General features: G+C 36.0%; 1 protein-coding gene and 1 long non-coding RNA gene across 3 annotated transcripts in view; one reads left to right on the top strand and one right to left on the bottom strand.

Annotated features, from left to right (window-relative positions):
* Window positions 1-22,827, top strand: part of LOC149476710 (uncharacterized) — a 100,561-nt gene that overhangs the window by 50,535 nt on the left and 27,199 nt on the right. For both annotated transcript variants that reach the window (XM_089711181.1, XM_089711180.1), the window contains exons 3-4: window positions 15,476-15,674; window positions 16,101-16,291. In XM_089711181.1, the coding sequence (XP_089567307.1) occupies window positions 15,490-15,674; window positions 16,101-16,291 (376 nt within the window). In that variant the 5' untranslated portion in view covers window positions 15,476-15,489. The remainder of the gene's footprint in view (window positions 1-15,475; window positions 15,675-16,100; window positions 16,292-22,827) is intronic.
* LOC149476711 (uncharacterized) lies at window positions 393-1,594 on the bottom strand. Its single transcript, XR_016317781.1, has 2 exons — window positions 1,187-1,594; window positions 393-1,100 (listed from the first exon to the last, which is right to left on the bottom strand). It is a non-coding gene; the product is annotated as an uncharacterized LOC149476711 (long non-coding RNA).

Below are 22,827 nucleotides of genomic sequence, written 5' to 3'. Positions count from 1 at the left end.
ACCCAACGTGCTCTGCTGTTTTTAGCAAAGTAATTCAGTGAGTTCAAATATTTTGCTTTGTAAAACTAGCTAAGTAACACGATAATGTTAATCATATTTATTGGGTAGGGACAGCCAATCTACTTTGTTACTTCTACTCAATTAAAAATTTGTATACGTAGCCAAGTTACTGGGTACTGTCAATGGTGGGTACTGTGTTCATTGGGTAACTATAACTAAATATACTCTTTCTAGTCAATTAAGATTGGTATATTTAGCCAAGTTACTTTGTATTCTTAGGCGGGTTTATTAGGTAACCATAGCTAAAATACTTTGTTGCAAGTACTGAAACTGAAATAAAAACATGCACATTAATGAAATTAGCTTTATTCAGTACACGATACAATCATTTCAAGTAACATATATCTACTACTTACACTTAAATACTACTTTTAAAAATAGTACACAATTTACAATGTCAAGAAACGATACTGGTGTTCTGTGTTTTAATTTTCACAATAAGTCAAAAGTTTAGGCAAAAATTATAGAATAAGTAATCTTTTTGATCTAATAATTTTATTACAACCCAACAAGTAAAACCGTAATTTTTTTAAACATTTGAATTTAATCTCATTGCATCATAATTCACATTCGTTGTCGGGAAAATGATCATAAATGCTAAAACTTAAACATTTTTTGCACAAAAAAAATTAAAGTAGGTACAATAAGCTCTTTACATAGATATTGTTCGTTTTCTATTATAAAATGTTCTGGTTGAACCTAGTTACAAAATGTGAAAAAACCACACCCAAAACACTTTTTAGATAAAATGAAATGTGTCTTCACCCAAGGCCATTTTAAGTATTCCAGCAACTGATTCCAGGAAATGATTTTTATCCAAAAAATTGTCAACATCTAAGATCATAGACATGTTTGATGTGAAGATATTATATCGGAACTATATCGTATCTAATGTAATTTACATATTAAAGTAATAGGTATATGACAATATCTTGCTTGATATGAAGTAACTTACTAATTCAAATATTTTTGGCTTGATTGTGGGAAAGCTTTCAGTGATTTCGGTATATTGTCCTTTGGTTTTCAAAATCTTTTTCTAGCTGTAAACAAATAAAAAAAACGTATGTAAGTATACAAAAGTAATTAAACTAAAGCAGACAAAAAATTAAAAAAAAACTGAACTCACCAGAAGGTATCCTTTGGGTTTTTTACGAGCCGCATATTCATTGTATAGAGGTATTGGAGCTATGGGTAACTCTTTTGCAGCAATTAGCCTCGTCTCTGTAGTTTCTTGCCACTTTAGTTCTACGGCTGTCCATGGCTCAGAGGAGTTTTTGAGCCATAATAGTTTGTCTTCTGCATCTTGCTCTTCTATAATAGTTTGATTAAAATTCATAATGATGATGAAAAGTTATTGTTTTTAATGTAAATTTGAATCTGCCTTGTAGGTGCTGAGGCGGCGCTTCAACAGACACGTTCGTCACTCGACTATGATTTGATAGAAATGGCTGACCTTGCGGGTTACGCAGCCAATTCCTTGTTTAATTTTTATCAAGTTACTCGGTCAAAAGTAGTATTCTCTCCATTGTTAATTGCCGAGCTGTGCTTATCTCCCAATAGATAAGTTACTTGTTTGTTTTTAAATAAGAAACACGGTTATATATGCATCATAGCAAGTTATTTAATTCTAGCCAAATAATACTATGTCTAAATTTAAATGATTTACTTGTCATTCAATGATAATATAAGCTTGTTTATTTTTAACCGAACTCTGTGCAAATAGTAACCAACTATGGTTAAGACTAAAATTAAATAACTTACTTATCATTAAATAATAACGTAAGTTTGTCTATTTTGAACCTAATTCGGTAAAGGTAATATTGACCGAGTCGGTAATTTTGAAATAAATAAGTACTTTTTTAATAATAGCTAAGAATATTTAGCAATACTTGCTTGTATAATACTAGCAAAGCTTTAATGCATATTTTAAATATGTCTTGATTGAATGCAGCAGAAAAATTTTTAACCGAGCTAAATTGGTACTTTGCTAAAACAAAATTTTCTCAGTGACTGCTAGTGTGCTGCTAGCTTAGGTCAGATTCAGAAGCTATGAAATAGGAGGTATAGCTTTGCAATAGGGAGGTACTAGGCAAATAGGAAGGACGATGAAAATGTTTGGGTAAATGTTTTTGGATAAATTTCATAATGTCTAGTTACTAGTAGACCGACCACAGGAAAAGATGATTGAAACGTGTGTTCATTATTCTGCCCTCTTTTAATTTCTATAAAGCCTTTACAATTAAATATAATAAAACATTTATTAGGTGAATACTGAGTTGTTTTTTTTTTCATAGGCTCTAGCCTACAGTAGGTATTTTCAGTCCTAATAGACTGATAGTGAAATTAAAAAAAATAAATATTAGTCAGAGAATTTGTCACGTCCCAAAATATACACTACTAATATTTTTCAATTAACGATTATCACGATTGAGTTGTTTAATCGAGTTAAATGCGAATCGATTTGAATCTATTAAATTAATCGAACTCGAGGTCACAGCGGTCACGGACAGTTGACACCATGTCACGTTTACATTGCATTTAAGTTTAACTATATCGACATAATTTGAATGCATCGAACATATTTTCTTTGTTTTCGTGTGAGCCGGCCTAAATTTAATTTCTTTATAATTCGTTTATGAGATACTAATATCTATAAATTTTTGAGAACTCGTTCTGAGTTACGATAGTAAGAAAGCTTATCATTCAATATTTATCAATATTAACGTTCGATTTTTCGAGATGAGCACAATATTGTGTTTGATTACGTTAGTAATTTCCTTTATATTTCTTGGTGTTGTAATGAAACGGATGTAGTTTTCTTCATTAAAAATAATGAATAGAAAATCTTTTTACCCTATTTATAGAAGAGTCAAGAAAAAGTTAGCAAGAGTTAATTACAAAATTACAACCTCTTTAGACGCAGCATCGTGGTTTATCTGTGCATCTTAGTTCTACTTCTATTATTATCTGTGGCACGGCGCGTTTAAAAAGGGAACTATATTTTCTATCACCAAAATTTATATTTGTCATCAAGTTGCATCACCTAATAAATAGATCTATCACCACGAAATATTTTAGTTCTCAGATAAACAAAAATTGTTCCCAGGTATGAATTATCAAATTAATGTTAATATATGTGTAAAATAAGAGATCGATAACCAATAAAATTATATTGCATTACGTGAATATAAACTTCGTTCTTATAATAACAGTTTTGTTACTTAAATAATAGCTCTGTGCTCAGAATGGTAGATCTGTCACCAAATAAATCGAATAACGATCCTGACTGCGACTCTTTTTTATTTGATATTTTATCACCAATACAGTAGTAACATTTTATTTCGTTCAGATATTAAATTAATAGTATTCGTTACCAATTTAAAACATCAATTTATAATTTTAATGAAAAAATGATCAAAGGGGCGGAGACAAATTGGCGCGACAAGCTTCAGTGGTTATTATTTTTAGGGTTCCGTAGCCAAAATGGCAAAAACGGAACCCTTATAGTTTCGTCATGTCCGTCTGTCCGTCTGTCCGTCTGTCCGTCTGTCACAGCCGATTTACTCGGAAACTATAAGTACTACAGTGATGAAATTTGATGGGAATATGTGTTGTATGAACCGCTACAAAAATATGACACTAAATAGTAAAAAAAAGAATTGGGGGTGGGGCCCCCCATACATGTAACTGAGGGATGAAATTTTTTTTTTCGATGTACATACCCGTGTGGGGTATCAATGGAAAGGTCTTTTAAAATGATATAAAGTTTTCTAAAAAACATTTTTCTTAAAGTGAACGGTTTTTGAGATATCAGCTCTCAAAGTCGTAAAAAGTATGTCCCCCCCCCTCTATTTTTATAACTACGGGGTATAAAATTCTAAAAAAAATAGAGGTGATGCATGCTAATTAACTCTTTCAACGATTTTTGGTTTGATCAAAGTATCTCTTATAGTTTTTGAGATAGGTTGATTTAACTGTAATTTATTATATTTGCTGCTACGGAACCCTTTGTGCGCGAGCCCGACTCGCACTTGGCCGGTTTTAAGAATAAATATTGATTATTTTAACTTTAATTAAGTGTTTTATCTACTATTCTGCTAGCCATAAGCCAGCTATTTTAAACCAGCGCTGATTGTTCAGTGGTAATTATTTTAAACAGTAAATATTGATTATTTTGACTTTAATTGTTTTATTTACTACTCTGCTAAAAATTTTATTTAAATATAATTTATACTACCTACCAGTGGAAATTTAGAACCTTGGGAGTCTAGTTAAGTAGCAGAATCTTTTGGTTGAAACGATGATGACAACCCTAATTTTTTATTTGAACTTAATGCAATTTTCTAGTAACATAATATGATTTATTGGTGATCTCTTTAAATTAGTTTGCTTAAATACTTATTAGGACACACCTATTATAATACATACAAAAACATTTATTTGGTACTAGACCTTATTCTCAGGATTTTAGGTGATTTATTGTGGAACTGATTTTGCATTGTTTGGTGAGTACATTTTGGTGACAGATCTACTATTTTGAGGACAAACCCTATTATTTAAGAAACACAAAACTAATTAAATTGGTGATAGCTTAAATGATACCCGTTTAAAAATTAGAACGTGTTTCCCGCTAAACCAGAAATACAAAATGTGTGTTATGAAATAAAGTTAAAAGTTAGTAATTATAAAACATTGCGAAATCATAAGGCTACAATTGTTTAATTCGTAATTAATTCTAATCCGCTTCCTATAAATACATTAAACGAAGGTTAATTCAAATTACTGATGATAAAAAGTTTTAACAAAAACCTGGACCAGTTCGTAAACTTGTTTTTAATGCTGGCAATTGTTATCACGACACCGTAAATATTCTCCCCTCACTGTAGCCATTCTTGCATATATCCGGCCTTGAAAAAATTGATATGTGCTTATAAACTATTATTTTGTGTTTTATGGATATGGTTCATATGGTGCAGGTAGTGTTCGTAATACCACGTGAGTATGAATTGTAAACTTGAAATAAAAAGGGCAAAGTGCTTTATAAAAATAATCGCTATGTTTCTTGAAATGAAATAGCAAAAAATGCATTTAATTATAGCCATGTTTTATAGTAATTTATTAGTTTGTTCTTTGCAGTTCACTACGAGTACATTGATTTGAAATTATTAATCTCTAATAACAAAAATAATGGCCTACTAGAATAGGTACATTAATATTAAACATTTTTCTTGTATTATGTGTGAAGAAAAAAACAGACATACTATCATATTTTCCTTCTCTTTCAATAACCATTGTTAAATCTCAAACACAAATGCAACGTTAACGGGATTTCATACCTTATAAGTGTTAAAAACACCAATAAGACGTAACTATAAACCATCTACTTAGTTATGAGATAATCACGTTATGACTTTAAAAAAAATAAAAAAAGATAATAATAGTATGAAGATGTTGACGTAGAAACAAAATAAAGCCATCTGTGGCAGCATGTGTTGTGTTACACCATCTGACAATCATTTAAAAATAACACAAAGAATAATTAAACACTCTTGTACTATAACGCGTATTATTTATTGGTCATTTCAATAAGACAACAGACAAGTACTTAACGAATAACATAGGCATTGCTCATTGTTACATTTAATATTAAAATAAAAAAAGGCTCTGAAAATCGATGAATTGGTCGAAAATTATTATTCTATCTGATACGATACCTTTATTTTCCAATTAATTATCTCATTGAGACCAAAATGTCATTCAGAAAGAGCTACAGGTAAAATTAATTAGTCAAGGAGATAAAATACATAAACCCTTTTAATTCAAATTGCTAAGTTGACTTCAATTTTTAACGAATTATAAAAATCCATTAACTTTTCTTCGATCTTGGAACATCGAATATTTTTATTTGCGAAAACAAAACCAAGCAAAATCGATAAATCTCGCAAGAATCAAAAAATTTCCAAAACAACCTCTTTTTCTCTACATAATATAGTTTCTAGATAAATGCTATTTATTCCCCTAAACACGTAGTTATTTATGACCTACTAGCTCTTATTTCCACAATTATGTACATTTACGTATGCGGATCACAACAATGGCGTATCAGGCCATTGGGTTACTGTACAACCGTGTGATTTTATATTCATGTAATTTGTGACTGTATTAATTCATCTTCAAAGCGATTTTAAATAACAAATTCATATATAATTTAACTTAACACGTTCGCTGCGAAACAGGGCTTGAAACACCCTGTCCGTGTCTCGTCGTTATAGCGGTAGGAAAAAACTTAAACTTCTCTGTCGTGCGGGAGGCATAACTTCCATCTGGTTCAGTGTAGGAAAGTGATATCTATATATCTGAGATGTGCTATTGATTCCTAGTTCAATGGTATACCGACCTTAATACCGGGTTTCTTAGACCTCGTGCCGCACTGAACAAATAAAAATTCTAACACAGTGCGGAACGAGGTTGCGAACACCTCGTACCACCGCGCACCTCGTACCGCACCCTAAGCTAGCTTCACGCGGTTAGTGTTGTGCAACGCATTCGAGACTATTTGTGGAACAACTTATTGAAGCTTTTACAAAGAAGGACTTGAATGTGGATACAGGTACCTAATTTTCAAACTACTCGTTATAATAATTAATATCGTTAATAGAAACGTGAATGTGACATGTTGAGTAACTTTCTTCAAATAGGTTGATAATCATGATTACTATTAGTGTGTTTGTTCATTGAATCAACTAGCGGCAAATCCAAAACACCCGGCAATCGGTGTATGGCTCATCAAAATTTAACTCTTGCCCAAGTCAACAAGCCAACAAACAAGGCACATCATCTCTTAAAGGGATCAAAGAAGAGGAGATGTGTAGGATGTTACGAAAAACTCCGCATCTTCTTAACAAGTCGTGAGGCCGACAAAAAAGTAAAGGAAATTCTCACAGAATGCACTGGTTGCAAACAATATTCTGGTTTGGCCTGTTTTAATAAAAAACATCCATAAGTTTGATAAATAAATACAATTAAATAAAATCGATATTTCTTTTCCCATCACTAAATTATATGAAAAACTGCTATTGTTCAGTGCGGTATGGGGTACATCAGACCCCACATTTTATTTTACCCATAGAATCTAAACTAACTAATTTAACCACGGGCGGCGGTAGATTTAGGTTAATGAACTCATTGTTAATAATAATCACGACAAAAGCCGCACACTTTGTCTTATTTGGCGCCAAAAAAAGGATTTTGGTCTCCTACGGGCGGTGGGGTTTAATATGCCTCGTGCCGCCACAATGTCTGGTATAGGACAAGGTTTAAAACGACCCGTAACGCAGTAATGGAAAGTACAGATATATCTGTGCCGCAGCGAACGTGTTAACGCTGAACAATTGACGTACAAAACTTAGTACCAACTTATAACAAAATATTATTTATCATCCTTATTTGAAACAATCAAATTCAAATATATACTAGGAAATATTACTACTTGGTTCAGACACACAACACTACATAATATAACCTAAATATTACTCTCTTTTATCATAGATTGGGTAATCATTGTTTTCCTCATTAAATTCCATTCGAACAAGCCCATACAATAGTTCAATTTGCACATACCGCCTCCACTTGCCGAAGAAAAGGACTTAATAGAATAAACAGACCATCAAGTACTGATTAAACAATTTGCAATGGGACAATTGAAGTGATGAGTAAATTTCCTGTAACCTGTTTAAAAGTAAGCGGACACAACGATGGGCCGAACTTAATAGATCTCTTTTTAGGGCGCTGTTAAGGGGTGCAAATATTCAATCAATAAATCTAATACAGTCTACAAATTTTTATTTGTGTTTCTACTTATTTTTATTCGTGGGCCAAAATATATAAATGGAACAATAGATCATATGTTGCGTTGAAATTAAATAAAAAAGCGAGATGAAATGATATAGATTACGTAATTAACAATGAAAGTAAAGAGAAAACAAACTAAAAACTTTTATTAAATTTTGTTTCATAACGATGTTTTAACTTTAATAAATCCAGCTATACATTATACTAACGTTAATTTAAAATGATTAATTTGATAGCAATTAGCTGTGTATTATATTTTTTTTTAAGTTTTCTGTTATTATAAATATCTAACGACTTGTATAGGCTTCACATTTCTGCAGCATAGTCTTACTTCGACTAACTTACCTATAAGAAACAATCCCAAATTCACCGCAAATACAGTCATCATCAATGTACATACATTACACATTTCATACTAAAAGGTGGCATAAAATTAGTATTTAGTACGCATACTTAGGATCCGTCTCTGGGTGCGCACACGCAGCATATTCGAGCATCTCGCAAGGAGGGTCACTAACTGTTTGATGGACCATTTCCCCAGTTACCCACGGTTGTGGCCGCTCCACTTATAAACGCACTGTGATCAGACTATATTGTTATGGTGACTAGTTGAGGACGACGGTTTCGCTCGCTATTTTGTTTAAGCATCTGTAAATGATTGCGATTATTTTGTGTAAAGTGTAAACATTTATAATAATAATTATGTTTTCTTTTTCGTAAGGAAAAGCTTTTTCGCTAAGTATCGGAAACGTAGAGTTATTTCTTTTCATCGTGGAGAAATTTGCAATTGTTCTTACGTATTTTTGATTATATCACAAAAATAGTATTTCAACAGAATCTTGAAAAGAAAATAAGCAATTAAAATAGTTTCACATTTTTAAAATATGAAGCACAAATGATAAATGTGCACGATTAAAATTAAAATGCGTTAAGTTTTTGGAATTAAAACAAGATTGCATCACAACAAATTCTTTTATAGTGCAACAGATAAAAACTGGAGAAATTTAAGGAATGATAAATTCGAAATTATTCTAACGATATTATTTTAATTACATGGTATTTTTATATGTGCAATGGATTTAATCCTGAAAAATATTAGGAGGAATTAATATAATTTATAATAACAATTATTTCCATACATAAATATTATATTTCTGTACTCGTTGTTAATAAAATCCAGCAGTTTATAATCAATTGATAGATTGATAGACGCTAGCAACGTTTTACGCAACGCCGCGCCGATGCACATGCGTTAAATATACTAAACATAGTCGGAACTTTACGTTTGTTTGTTTATCTTTAGCGTAACACGTGTGAAACGTGCATTGCTTTAAAAATAGTACATGTTAGGGTTTGTGCAGATTTGATAGATTAATACTGTATACAGTTGACTCATGGTTCTAGGTGAAAAAAGCCAATATTTTCTTTTTGTGACACGCATTTTAAAACAGGGTCATTCTAACAAAAAATATAATGAATATCATATTTAAATATATAGTAATACATCATATCCACAATAAAGTAAAATTCCTATGACTAAGTACCTAATTGATACAGCTTGAGGGCAACACAGTACACACTACAAATAAAGGGCAATTGGAAACAATAGGCCGTTTACTTGTGCCCTGCATTCTTTATGAACGAGTCACGGACAGGAGATTAAATATAAAATGGGCGATAGTGTGACACCAGCCTTATAGATAGAGATCGTGTTGTGTTGCGGGCACACCAAGGATTTTATGGAATATTTTATGCCACTCACTTATGGTTATATTTTAATTAACGTTCAAATTAATTACTGCTTTATTTATTCATTCATTAGGTCAAATAATTTCAAAGTGAAAGAGGAATACGGATTTAGTTGGCTGTACACACATCGTATTGTGACATCGTATTGCAATAAAGGATTACACTAGTACTAATTTGACATTTTTACAGAATGCCATAATGCTTAGTAGTAATCTTTAAATACATTTTTCCAGTTGCAACGAGGAACGACTCTAAATCTTGATAGCCTGCAGGTCAATGGAGTGGCCTTATTAACATCATGTGGGAATTATCTCAACACAATTTAACCACACAATAATTATACATAACGAATCAGCCTCATTGTGGTCCAGACCTAACGTAAAAGCACCAAAGTAAGGGGATACACGAAAGCGTCTGCGGGTTGCGGTTCGACTCCGGTATCGCAAACCGACACTGTTTCGCAAATCAGGAAGCCTCATGTCTCTTGTATTGTTGGTGCTTTTTAGCGGTGTAATATTGATTTTGTGTGCGAAATAATGTTTTAATCAGGGACGAAAAATATATAGTTGTTTTCTAAGATTTTTTGCAGAACTGCCTGCAAATTGTTTTGTTTTGGACCAATATAAAAGTATGCTATTGCCTATTGGAACGTCTTAATAGTCAAAATACCGATGTATATTTTCTATTTATCATTCATCAAATAGGGATATTTTTTGCATAGCTAGATGCTACTATTATATTCAAATTATAATTTATGTATAAGCGAATGATTTATCTCTATTATAAATTATAACAACCATTATCCTCAAGTTATCGAACTATTCCTATTTCGATTCTTCAAGTTTATGTTGGAAATAATAAATCACCTTTTTGCTCTGATCTCTCCCGTGGGGCTAAGTTTGTGAACTCACAACTTCGGTAATGCTTCATCTTTCCAAACTTCTCAGACAGTTATCTTTATGGAAATAGCTTATTAAATATACATTAAGTGTATGTTCAAAGTGTATACATAGATGAAGTAAGGGCAATACTTAAAATATTGTGCTTTTTTAGAATAAGAAAAGTTTACTCCGAAGTTTGCCTTCAATAGAAAAGATACGAGCAGTATAATAGGTACTAGATAATCTGAAAATATCAGCGCTTCAAAATGGACTATAAACTATATGAGGTTGTTTGTTTAAACATACATAAAAAAATCATGTAAACACCTAGATAATACCAGAAATCAATTTGACCCACTCTATGCTTCTACGTTGTTATAAGGCAAAAACAGACCCGCCAAAACATGTCGGTAAATAATTAAACAGATAAAATAATCTTTTGACCTGTGTATTCGAGTTGGATCCATTATACATCTTAATTATTAAAAATCTAATTAGCAACTTATAATAATTTATATTTAACAATCACTGCACAATATTTGTGGACAAAGGTCACAGACATTTCGATGATCTAAAATTAACAAAATGATATTTATCAGATTGTGTCGCAGCAGGTTTCTTGTGCAATATTCTTGTTTTTTGGCGCCGATGGCGACGCGACTTTTTTTAAATGCATATAACGATATAATATTATCGATCATACATAAAATATAATAATGGAATCATTCAATTTCATTTCATTGTAAATCTGCGGTATTACCCCAAATTACTAAAGTCTAAATAATTACAAATAAGGACAGTACCTTATAAATTAACCATCGTTATATTTTTGTTATACTATGTTCATAGTAGGTATATTCCTCACCAAACAATAATCTCCTTATTACGCACCTCCATTCAACACACACACAGACCGTCTAACTAATTCACATATTGTCGATATACCAAGAATCAGGAGACAATCCTACGCAGTGGGTGTTTCCTTCCCGGGTCGAAGTCCGGCAGTCCTGTTTCTTGTTATTGGGAATTATCAATTACACGCCGATACAAGGGAAGGATCTAAGGAGAAAGATAATTCAGAATTTTATTATTGTTTTGAGAAGAACAAAATTATGGGCAGGATGGTAGTAACTATTTAGTATTTACTATTTACTAATCTGTGGCGGAAGTCAAAATAAAACGCATCTTTTGCGTCGCCAATGACGTATTTTATCTGCTTATAATTTTAAATCTTTTTGTCAATTTACTATTTTTTTTAGTTGTTAAATTCTTCGTGGGAATGGCTTATTCGTTATTAATCATCAATAATGAAATATTTATCTTAAGTTGTGTACAATTCCGTTATCTCCCTGCATTGCAATTTCTACCCCTCTATTGCATCTGAAATACAGTTACAACTTTCTTTTCTAATTACAAAAAAGCTTAAGAATTCCTCATAACACTGTAACTTTAAGTACAACATGCGTGCGTGCGTTTATCTGCAAAAACCGTCGACCAATCCCCATCGCGAAGCCGCAGGAGCGGGTTCGATTATCCAATTAAGGAGCGTCGAGTGCAACGCACTAGCCAGCTATTGTCCTGGAATAGGGTTGTCACATCTCATATAAAGATAACCCTTAAAATTTAAATTGTAACAACAATTCATTTGACTAGGACCTAGGTAATTTAAAAAGTTAATAAATAACCTTGCTTTAATAAACATTTTAGTAGTGTGATACATATGGTTTATTTTTTTTAATAATTACTTATTGTTTTTATTTATCCTCTTTTAAGCATCATATTTTGTATAATAATAAGTACTATACTTATCTAATTATTTTACTATTCTTCAAAAAATTGTATTGCTTCTATAAGTGGAAATAAGTAAGGATATCCATCATCGACGCTATATTGTGCCAAGCCTAAAATAGTGCCTTGTAACAACCCTATCTTGAATTGACATCGCATATTGCAATGCAGGAAGAAATACCTAACAGCTTTGACAACAATGCACCGGATTATTTATGTATTCATTGATAAGGACGTGGGTATACCTTATATTTTATGTATTGAAATCTAGGAAAATCAAGCGATATTCAAAGCATATTCTGATTGTCGTCATCTCGGTTAAAAACGAAATCTTATCAATCTGTAAATGTCCAAAAATATGATAAATGTATTGTTTTTATTTTTATTCACACTGATCTCATAATAGTTCCAAAGCCCTGAGGCCAGTTCAACTTAACCTATTCTAAGGTCTGCGTGGGCCCAAGGTCTTAAACATAGCCCTTATTGCTGGGACAAAAGAACTCATTTATTCTGTTTGAAAAAGCGTAGGATTATAAAGATGTAATCATTTGTAGTACTATGCTCGTAACATTGACTCTCAAACAAGTTGAAAAACACATGGAGTCAGATATTGCAGTAAATAATATTAATACTAGATAGCAGAATGAACTTGTACAATTTCTAAATGATGAATATAGAAATAAACACATTTCTTACAAGTGAAACACAGCATTCCTTGAATCCTATAACAGATTTACTGCTCCATTCAGGATTAAACTAAAATAGCTCTCGACAAATTGGTTCCATGCAAACGATTCGTTCAGTACCTACCTACATGCTGAACGATATCATGCCAAAACAAAATTATGGTTTCTGCGACTATTACGGTATGATCGATTTTTATTTTTCCCTGGTACCAGTTGGTTCCAGTCTTGTTATCTAATTTATGCACTTCGTTTATTGATTTCATACAAAACGGTATTTGGGAGATTCGCTGAAAACTGAATCGGGTCGTACCGTGCTTGATTTTATGTCCAGTAACGTTTCAGTTGTTTGATTTTGTTTGCGATCAAATTAATTCGGGCGTTTATTGCTTTACGCTTTGTTTTTATTGCATAAAAATAATGTAACCACTCAAAATGGATTGTTTGTATATTCTCGTCTCATTATCTAATGAATGCAAAATTATTCTTTTTCTTGTATTACTCTTAGCTTCCTTGTAATGAGCACAAATAATATAGATTTTTGCAAACTGATACGCATTATAAGACTGAATACCACTGTTTTGCGAAGTTAATTCCACATTAAGAAATCAGAACATTTCAATAGCTTTTCTTTGCCTACTAGGACTGCGAGTAAAAATAATCAGTTCAACTAACTTTCATAAAGAATCTTACTCAATTCGTGCTTCCTTGTTTATTATGCATTCAAATGGGGGATTGTACTTTTTTGATCACGAAAATACAATTCACGATTTGGAATATCATCCATGGGCATGATGCCTTTTATATCTGGATAATGGGCTTGTAGCATGTGCTTTGAATATATGACATGTATTTAAGAAGTCCATTTTAAACCAGGTACTTATGGCCTTTCTCTTATTTAATTTCATTGAAACTTATAGACTTTAAATCCTTTAGTAAATGTGTTTAATACTTCATCTTTGCCAATGAATGATAAAATATCCTTATTTACAATAATTTCGAAGAAAGAACCAGTTATTAACTAATTTGGTTTCATTTAAATTTCCTTATATTGTTTCCTGATCAAACCCTTTCTCACTTCAATAACTTTTCTTGTATAATCATGAATATTTATTGCGAGGGTGAATGTAATACATATATAATGTAAACGTTCATAATTATATACAATAAGTAGGTAATAAAATTTTACATATAGCACGTTATTGTTTATTATAATACACATTTTCTCAATTATATTTTCTATTTTGTGTCTACTGTCTATACACCATTGTAATATGTACAACAAGCGGTTTATTTTGTCTAACAATAAGTTTGATTTTGGACGAAGATCAAGTGTCTTCAGCTTAGTAAATCTAGCTATTGAGGAACAAAATTGGATACAATAAGTGTTGACATATTATAGGCACAGTCCAGGTAGACAAAGAAAATTTTTTGCAGGTCGGCATTAACAAAGCACAAGCAAGTAGAATATATCTCATCACGCATTACTCCTCACGTTTTGCCCTCTCCACATAAGGCCTGCCTGTATCATGTAGCCGCTTTTTGCGAGTTCAAGGCTTTACCATAAAAGAAGCTAATACGACAAAAACTTCATGAATTTTTTCGATCAATCTAAATACAAACGTTGGAACAACATTCTGAAACGTTACAGCGTCCGTAAATGGATATGCCGTGATATCATCGTTATATCCTTACGTTCGTTTATAGCTTTTTCTAGGACCACATTTGTGAATATATACTTCATACATTGAGATTACCAAAATTATCTCTATTAATAGTTATTATGCTACTACTGTATCAGCCATTTGAAAATATTTTACGTAGTTAAATCTCAATGCATTTCAAAATATTTCGTCCTTTTTTACACCTACAGACGTTCCTCGTAATTCTATTTTGAGTTTAACTCAAATGAGCGGCTGTCAGCTCCACCGTTTCGCTTTGTGTTTTTAATTATAGTTCATCAGAAAACCTTCGACGAAATTTACTTCATTAGTTTTTATGTACGTTTCGTTACGGCCCTTGTGAGATGCAAATTAGTTTTGACTTAAAATCATCTACGCCTAATTTTAGCTCGCGACTGAAAACATAAAAATAAACTTAATTATTATTTTGGAAGGACTCAGCCTTAACACTAATTATTACATGCCATAATATTTAAATTGATGTTCCAAATAAAAGTATTGTACAATCATTAAAAAAGATTCACTTAGTATTTAGCCATTACAACAAATAAAATTTAATTACTTAATTACAGGATATAAGCGTAATTGTATACAATACGATGCATCACGTTGTTTAAGGAAATTAAAAAATAAATTATTTTCGTCAAATCACTATAGTCATTAACAGGTGGTCATTTCCTTAAACAACATTCGTCAGAGTTGTTTACTAATTAATGTAACAAAAACGATACATAAAGTCTGGTTTAAAAGAGTTGTGTCATTTTTTGCGGTTTGTTAATAGATGCCTAACCAGCGATGGCGTACTACCGTTGTGGGCCGACAGCCATCGGCAGCCGCGCCTCGTGGTCGGTGACCAGCCCGGTGGAGCCCAAGAGCTTCGAGCGGCCCCTCAGCGGCAACTATGACAGGATCTTCAACGCCTTCGAGAGGACCAACGCGTTTGAATACGTCAAGAGCACGTTCGAGGGGAAGGAGGAAAGGTGAGTGCTTCCGGAAAGTAAGGTTATATCGAATATGGTAGAATTGTAGAAAAAGAAAAGCACATTGCAACCAAAAGTGTGACATTTATACTTAGTAGACGGTCTCACAATTTATATTGTAATGATACTGGAAAATTAACATAATCTATTCTAATGTGAAAGTGTTTCGGCTTTTTGGATGATTGCAAAATCGCGAAACTGACCTGCCTGATATAAATTAAATTTGCTTCATAGATAGCTTATAACCTGAATTTACATTTTAATTAATCAAAAGTAGATAAAAATGCAATTCACAAATTTCCACCTTTGATTTCTACATATTATGGACTTTTACAAAGAGATCTCAAAATAGCTATACGTATGTTTTGCACAATTAGTACTTACAGTATAAATCCTTCAAAAATTTTACAAGATCTTTCTCCCCAGGCACACAGGCAGCGGCGACGTGATAGTGAACAGGAAGATGAGCAGCAGTTTCGAGCGGGCGGACTGCGCGCTGGCCGCGCAGACGCCCAGCACGGACGACGAGGACTTCCGCGAGAAGGTGCTGTACTCGCAGGCGAGACAGCTGTTCCCGCTGCAGGAGGACCTGGCTGATTGGATCAATAAGACTATTGGTGAGTGGATGAATTATTTATTGACGTAATGCAACCTGATTCGTATAGTGCACTCTTCAGGGCATAAAAACAATTTGAATTCCAGGGAATAACGTAAATCGTAACCACATTTAAAATTCATTTATTTTGTTAAGTATTTATACTGGTATGATGATAAATATAATCTAACTGTAGTTAGATTCATAAGGTTTTGTAGATTTCGTAGGATATTCGTAGTTTCGTAGATATTATAATAATAATAATAATAAGGGCGTAGGGATGTGACGACCCCATCGCCCACGGTTGGAATATCTATTGTCTACGTGACAATAGATATTCCACCCGTGCAATCAGTCAACCCGCAGGACACCTTGTGGCGGGGTGTCGGGGAGTAGCGACCCCGCGGGAACCGAGTGCTCCCGGGGGAGGCCCCTGTCTTCATCTCCGGCTCGCCTTCACCGGCCGGTCGGAGTGAAGCCTGACGAGGACAGGACCCCCACCTCTGGCTTGCCTTAACCGGCCGGCCAGAGTGGAGTCGCGAGAGCTTTTAGCTCGAAGGGTGGATGCGAAGCGTAAGTGGCGAGTGGGCACGTGATGCTGGACCCTCAGGGAGCGCGTGATCGTAGTTTAAAGTCCAGGGACGCCTCTCCACCCTTAGCTGCTCACAATATGTTGTCCCCTTGTCGCACTATTGCAGCGACTTATTTCGGGGGCCCATACAGTGAGAGGGCGAGTCACCACCTGCCAACATATTTTTACTTTCTTTTAGTAGAAAGGCAGGTGCCATAGTTTCCCATAGTCCTCAGTACCAGTCCATTTAGCATCCCAATCCATAGCCCAATCATTAAATTTCCATACCCTGCAATAGTCCTACATCGGCCGCGGACTGCCCAGGGCTGTATCTCTATAGTGCAGTCATGGGCAGGCTGCGGCTGGTGTCCCACAACACATTAAAATTCTCGAAAGGGCCTCTGCGTGTTGGATCCGTGTCCCCACGTAAGCCTTCCAAAGATCCGGGTACTGTCCTTCTGGTGGTACCCGAGTATTATGGAAATGAGAAACATAATAATAATAATAAATTCTTTATTTCAGAACAATTTAGTCCCATAATTTACATGTATACAATTTTAATAATTTTAATACAGAAAAACCAATGAAAAAAAAAAAACATAAAGCCATTACTTAATTATCTCATAATAATTGAGATCCAAGTTTTATACAAACTACTAGTTATATTTCTGTCAGCCAGACTGCGTACAATTTTATTTCTACACTTGTCAACTCTGGACATAAATGTAGCAATCCTGTGTCTCTGGATGGCATTCAAGGAGTTTACTCTAAAGTTGGTATACATCTCCGAAGCGCTGCAAAATTTGTCGAGCCCCATCAAATATCGGAAGATGTTATTGTGCTCTACTCGAATGCCATCGTATGCTTTTTTGGTGTAATTAGTCCAAAGTTGACAAGTATAGAGGGACTGACAGAAAGTCTTAAATAAATGAACTTTAACGGAATTGGATGCCCTACGAAATTTCCGGATGATCATATTGCCGACGACACAGAGGGCACGTCGTTGTCGCTCAATATCGGCATCATCTTTTCTTTTGGATGTAACAATGTGGCCAAGATACTTAAAGCTATCTACTATTTTAATAGGGTGACCGTTAATGCAGATTGGCGGAATGTTATCCGGTCCCTTACCCGATCTGAATATCAACATTTCTGTTTTCTTTACATTATACTGTAGACTATGTGAAAGAGCATATCTTTCACATATGCCAACAAGTTTTCGTAGCCCTTTGATTGAGGGGCTGAGTAGGACCATATCATCAGCATAACTCAAATTATTGACATATCTGCCATCTAGTTTAAGTCCAACTTCAGTCCTACTCAGCTCCACAATCAAATCATTAATATATAAGTTAAACAGATCGGGAGAGGTTACTCCACCCTGTCTAACACCACACGGGAGAATATAGCTGTCGGACAGAGTACTGCCCCACCTAACGCTGTTCGTCTGATTATCATACCAATATGTAAAAAGACCAACAACGTCGGAAGAAACATCACTGCTGCGAACTTTTTTCCATAATATATCATGGTTCAAGGTATCAAAGGCACGACTTAAGTCTAAAAAACATGCATATACACTAGTATTCTGATTATTATAACAGTTAACAATTTCCTTTAATGTATATATAGCCATATCAGTTCCCAATTCAGGTCTAAAACCGAATTGGGCATCGTCAATATTAATGTATGGTGACAATTTGGAGTGCAAAATTTTTTCAAGTATCCTGGCCACAATTGTTGCCAGTGATACGTAAATGAAAGGCGGGCTTCAACGACAGACTGATTTATTACAAAAAAAACTGATTTACCCTCAACCTTAATAATTAATTTGTTACTTATTCTAAACTACCGTTATTACACTCCTCCGCAACAAGATCACAATAACATAATATAGGACAAGTAATTAACACACAAACTTAAAAGACACAACAGTAGGTAATAATTAACATACAAACTTAAAAGACAGCTTGGAACATAATAAACATAAGGAAACGTCTTTATCGCACAACTATACATAATAATACCATAACCCAAGTTACATATACTTAATATTATATAAATACTACTAGAACCTAAATTACATACACTTCGTTACAATAATTTTTTTGCTCGATTAATTGCACGCATTGCACGAGCGGACATTTGTGATGTCTCAGGGCTAACCTGCGACGCCGTTGGTGCCGCCTCTACGCGGGCCGGTGGGGACAGCCCTGCAGTCTCTGACTGGTGATTTGTTTCGTCACCACTGGCTGCGTCTTCCCACGTCTCCCCCTCGAGTTTTTTACCGACCTCAAGGTCACCCGCGTCGTTTGCACAGGTGGCATTTGTTCGTGTTAACGAGAACCTATTTTTCGCGGATATTATTTGATCGACGTGCCTTCGCCACTCGATGCCGTTTCCTAACTCGACTTTATATGAAACCGGTCCTGTCTTTTTAGAAACAGTGCCCTCTACCCACTTATCTTCCTTAGACCTATAATCCCTCGCGAGCACAGCATCCCCCACGCTAAACTCCCGTAGCGTCGCCGAACTGCGCGCGATTTGCTTTTCCTGTTTATCGTGAACCGCAGCCGCCACGTCAGGTCGCAATGCGTCCAGGCGACTGCGTAGGCGTCGTCCTTGTAGTGCTAATGCTGGTGATATACCCGTCGTGGCGTGCTCACAATTGCGATATTTAAAAAGAAATTTATTTAGTGCTGTGCTCACGTCCTCGCCTTCAAATAACGCTCTTTTAATTGTTTTTTTAATTATTTTGACGGCGTTTTCCGCCGCCCCGTTCCCTTGTGGCCGATAAGGGGCCGAAGTCGTGTGCCTAATACAATTATTTTTACAAAAAGTCTTAAACTCATACGAAGAAAAGGGTGGACCGTTATCAGTTACAAGTTGCGATGGTAGACCGAACCTTGCGAATATGCCTCTCAAAACTTTTATAGTGGAATCTGCATTCGTATACCGCATTGAATAAGCTTCAATCCACTTAGAATGTGCGTCCACTAAAATTAAATAGCGTACACCCCCGCAATCTGCAAAATCTGCGTGAACGCGCTGCCACGGGTGCAGCGGGAACTCCCACGGGTGCAGCTGTGCGCGCGCCGGCGCGTCCAGCACCGAGCGGCACGCCGAACACGACCTACAAGTTTCTTCAATATCCTTATCTAAACTCGCCCAATATACATAATTTCGTGATAAGGTTTTCATTTTATTCATACCAAGGTGACCCTCATGAATCTCCTCTAAAATTTTGTTTTGTAAAACGTAAGGAATGACAATTCTATATTTATATATAACGCACCCCTGTTCAACTACAAAATCCTGTTTTCTAGCAAAATAGGGTTTCTCCTCATCGCAACTCGGACTAAGCGGCCAGCCGAAAAGAATATACCGCTTAATTTTACACAATAAGTTGTCACGTTCCGTTTCCGCGGCGACATCGCTGTAACAAACAGGTAATGCGTCCGCAACTAAATTTAAATAATCTACTGAATCTGTAATGCGACCCTCTCGTGTTAACGGTAACCTCGATAACGCATCAGCCGGCCCGTTGTCCGCTGACCTAACAAATTCAATTTTAAAATCGTATGCAGCCAGACGCGCTGCCCATCGCTGCAAACGGCTCGCTGCCGTCTGCGGAATACCGCCCTTACTGCCAAAAATATATGTTAGTGGTTGGTGATCTGTGCGTAATGTGAATCGTCTACCGAATAAATACTGGTGGTGTTTCGTTACACCGAACAAAATAGCGAGCGCTTCTTTGTCAAGTTGGCTGTAATTACGTTCAGCCGAGTTAAGCGTGCGCGACACACAGCTCACCGGCCGCTCGCTGCCGTCCGCGTAGCGATGCGCCAGCACAGCGCCCAGCCCGTACGCGCTACTATCCACCGCTAATACTAACTCGCGTCCTTCCTCGTAATGTGCCAAACACCGTTCATTTAAGAGTGATCGCTTTGCCTCATTAAACGCTTCCCTACAGTCTGAATCCCATTTCCAGTTCACGTCTTTTTTTAATAAATTATGTAAAGGTTGTAATATAGTACTTAAATTAGGAATAAATCGACCGTAATAGTTAAGCATGCCTAGGAAACTCTTAAGTTGCGAAACATTATTAGGTGTGGGTGCACTGGAAATAGCTTCCAACTTTTCTGGATCCGGCCGTAATCCCTCCTTATTTATAATAAACCCTAAATATTTCACATAATCTTGCAAAAATTTACATTTACTTAATTTAACAGTGAGCCCCATTTCCCGTAACCGTTCGAGCACTAATTTCAAATTTTTCATATGTTCCGAATTATTAGAACCCGTTATACAGATATCATCTAAAAATACGACACATCCCGTCACTCCCCGGAGGGTTTCTTCCATTAATTTTTGAAATTTTTCGGGTATACAAGATAAACCGTACGGGGTGCGCCGGTATGCAAACGTGCCCATATGCGTAGTGATAGCGGTGTACGGTTGTGAATCATCCGAAAGAATACACTGTTCATAAGCGTGCGTTAAATCAATCTTTGTAAATTTCTCGCCTCCCCTTAAGTTAGCAAACAACTCTTCAATACGCGGTAACGGATAAAAATCCCTCTTTAATTTTGGATTAATTGTAATTTTGTAATCACCACAGATTCGAATTTCCCCATTCTTTTTTACGACGGGTACGATCGGGGTTCCGTAGTCTGAATATTCAACGCGATAGATCGAGCCGTCCGCCTCGAGACGAGCTAGCTCCTTCTCAACCCTCTCGCGCAGCGCTAGCGGCACCGGTCTCGCTCGCACGTAAACCGGTTCGTTATCCGCGAGTCGTAATCGAATTGTTTGTTTACAAGTGCCTAACTTATCACAAAATACTTCTGGGAATTCTTTACATAACTGGTTCACGAATTCATCTTCACTGATTTCATTGAGGCGGATTTCTGTAATGTTTAACGCGCGCATCCACTCTCTTCCTAATAAAGGCCGTGCGCCCTGTTTAATTACATATAATCGTAATTCTTTTTTATACACTCTGCCCAGACGTACGTCCACCTCGATGAAACCCAGAGACTGAATTCGTGAACCCGAATAACAACGTAAAATTAAATTATCAGCTTTTATTAATTTATGCGAGAACAAACGATTATACATATCCTCGCTTATTGCCGAAATACGACTGCCCGTGTCCACTTCACATTGAATAAGTTTATTGTCAATTAACAAGTCAACAAAGAATGGTTGGTTACCTCGTGTCGTAACGTCGATGTTGTACAAACCATCGTCCGACTCGTCGCTCACAAAATTTTGCCGACCTGACACTCGTTTGCACATCACTTTTATATGGCCCCGCTGGCCGCACTCATCACAGTTGTAATGCTTAAACCGACACTTTTCTGCCGCATGCGCCTTGCCGCAGCGCCAACAGTTGCGCCCGCGGTGTCCGAGCGCCTCCGCGCCGGCGGCCGGCCGCGCCTCGAGCGTGCGGCCCGCGCCCCGCGCGCCGGCAGCCCGCAGCGGCCGCGCGCGCTGGCCGGCCGAGCCGCCGCCGCCGCGCGCGTAGTGCAGGCCCTCGCCCGCCTCGCCACTCGCCGCTGCCGTTGAATCCGCCGTCCCAGCCCCGGTGGAGCCGCTCACTTCTGCGTGCTTCTCCGCAGCCTCTAAAGCTAGCGCGAGTTCCACGGCCTCCCTGTACTGAATTTTTTTCTCGGCGAATATTCTGGAGCGCATCGCATCGTTCGATAGCCCCGACACGAATTGATCGCGCAAGTTCTCTTCCAGAGTTGAACACGAACTGCATTTACCAAAATTGCAAGTAGCCGCGAGATGCTTTAACGCTTGTAGGTACTCAGTGAGCGATTCGCCGGCACGCTGACGCCGCAACCGAAACACGTGTCTCTCGGCGATTTCGGAACGCTGGGGTTCCAAATGTTCCGTCACGATTTGTATTAATTGTTCATAAGTTTTATTTTCAGGGAAACTCGGAGCACATAGATCGCACATCAACGCGTATGTTTCTT

This window comes from Colias philodice, chromosome 26 (genome assembly GCF_061535455.1).
Source record: "Colias philodice isolate Cphi_HAF_F1 chromosome 26, ilColPhil1 Martin Lab GWU primary, whole genome shotgun sequence".
Classification (NCBI taxonomy): domain Eukaryota; kingdom Metazoa; phylum Arthropoda; class Insecta; order Lepidoptera; family Pieridae; genus Colias; species Colias philodice.
Note: the sequence above shows the minus strand (reverse complement) of the source record. Positions and strands in the feature narration are given on the sequence as shown.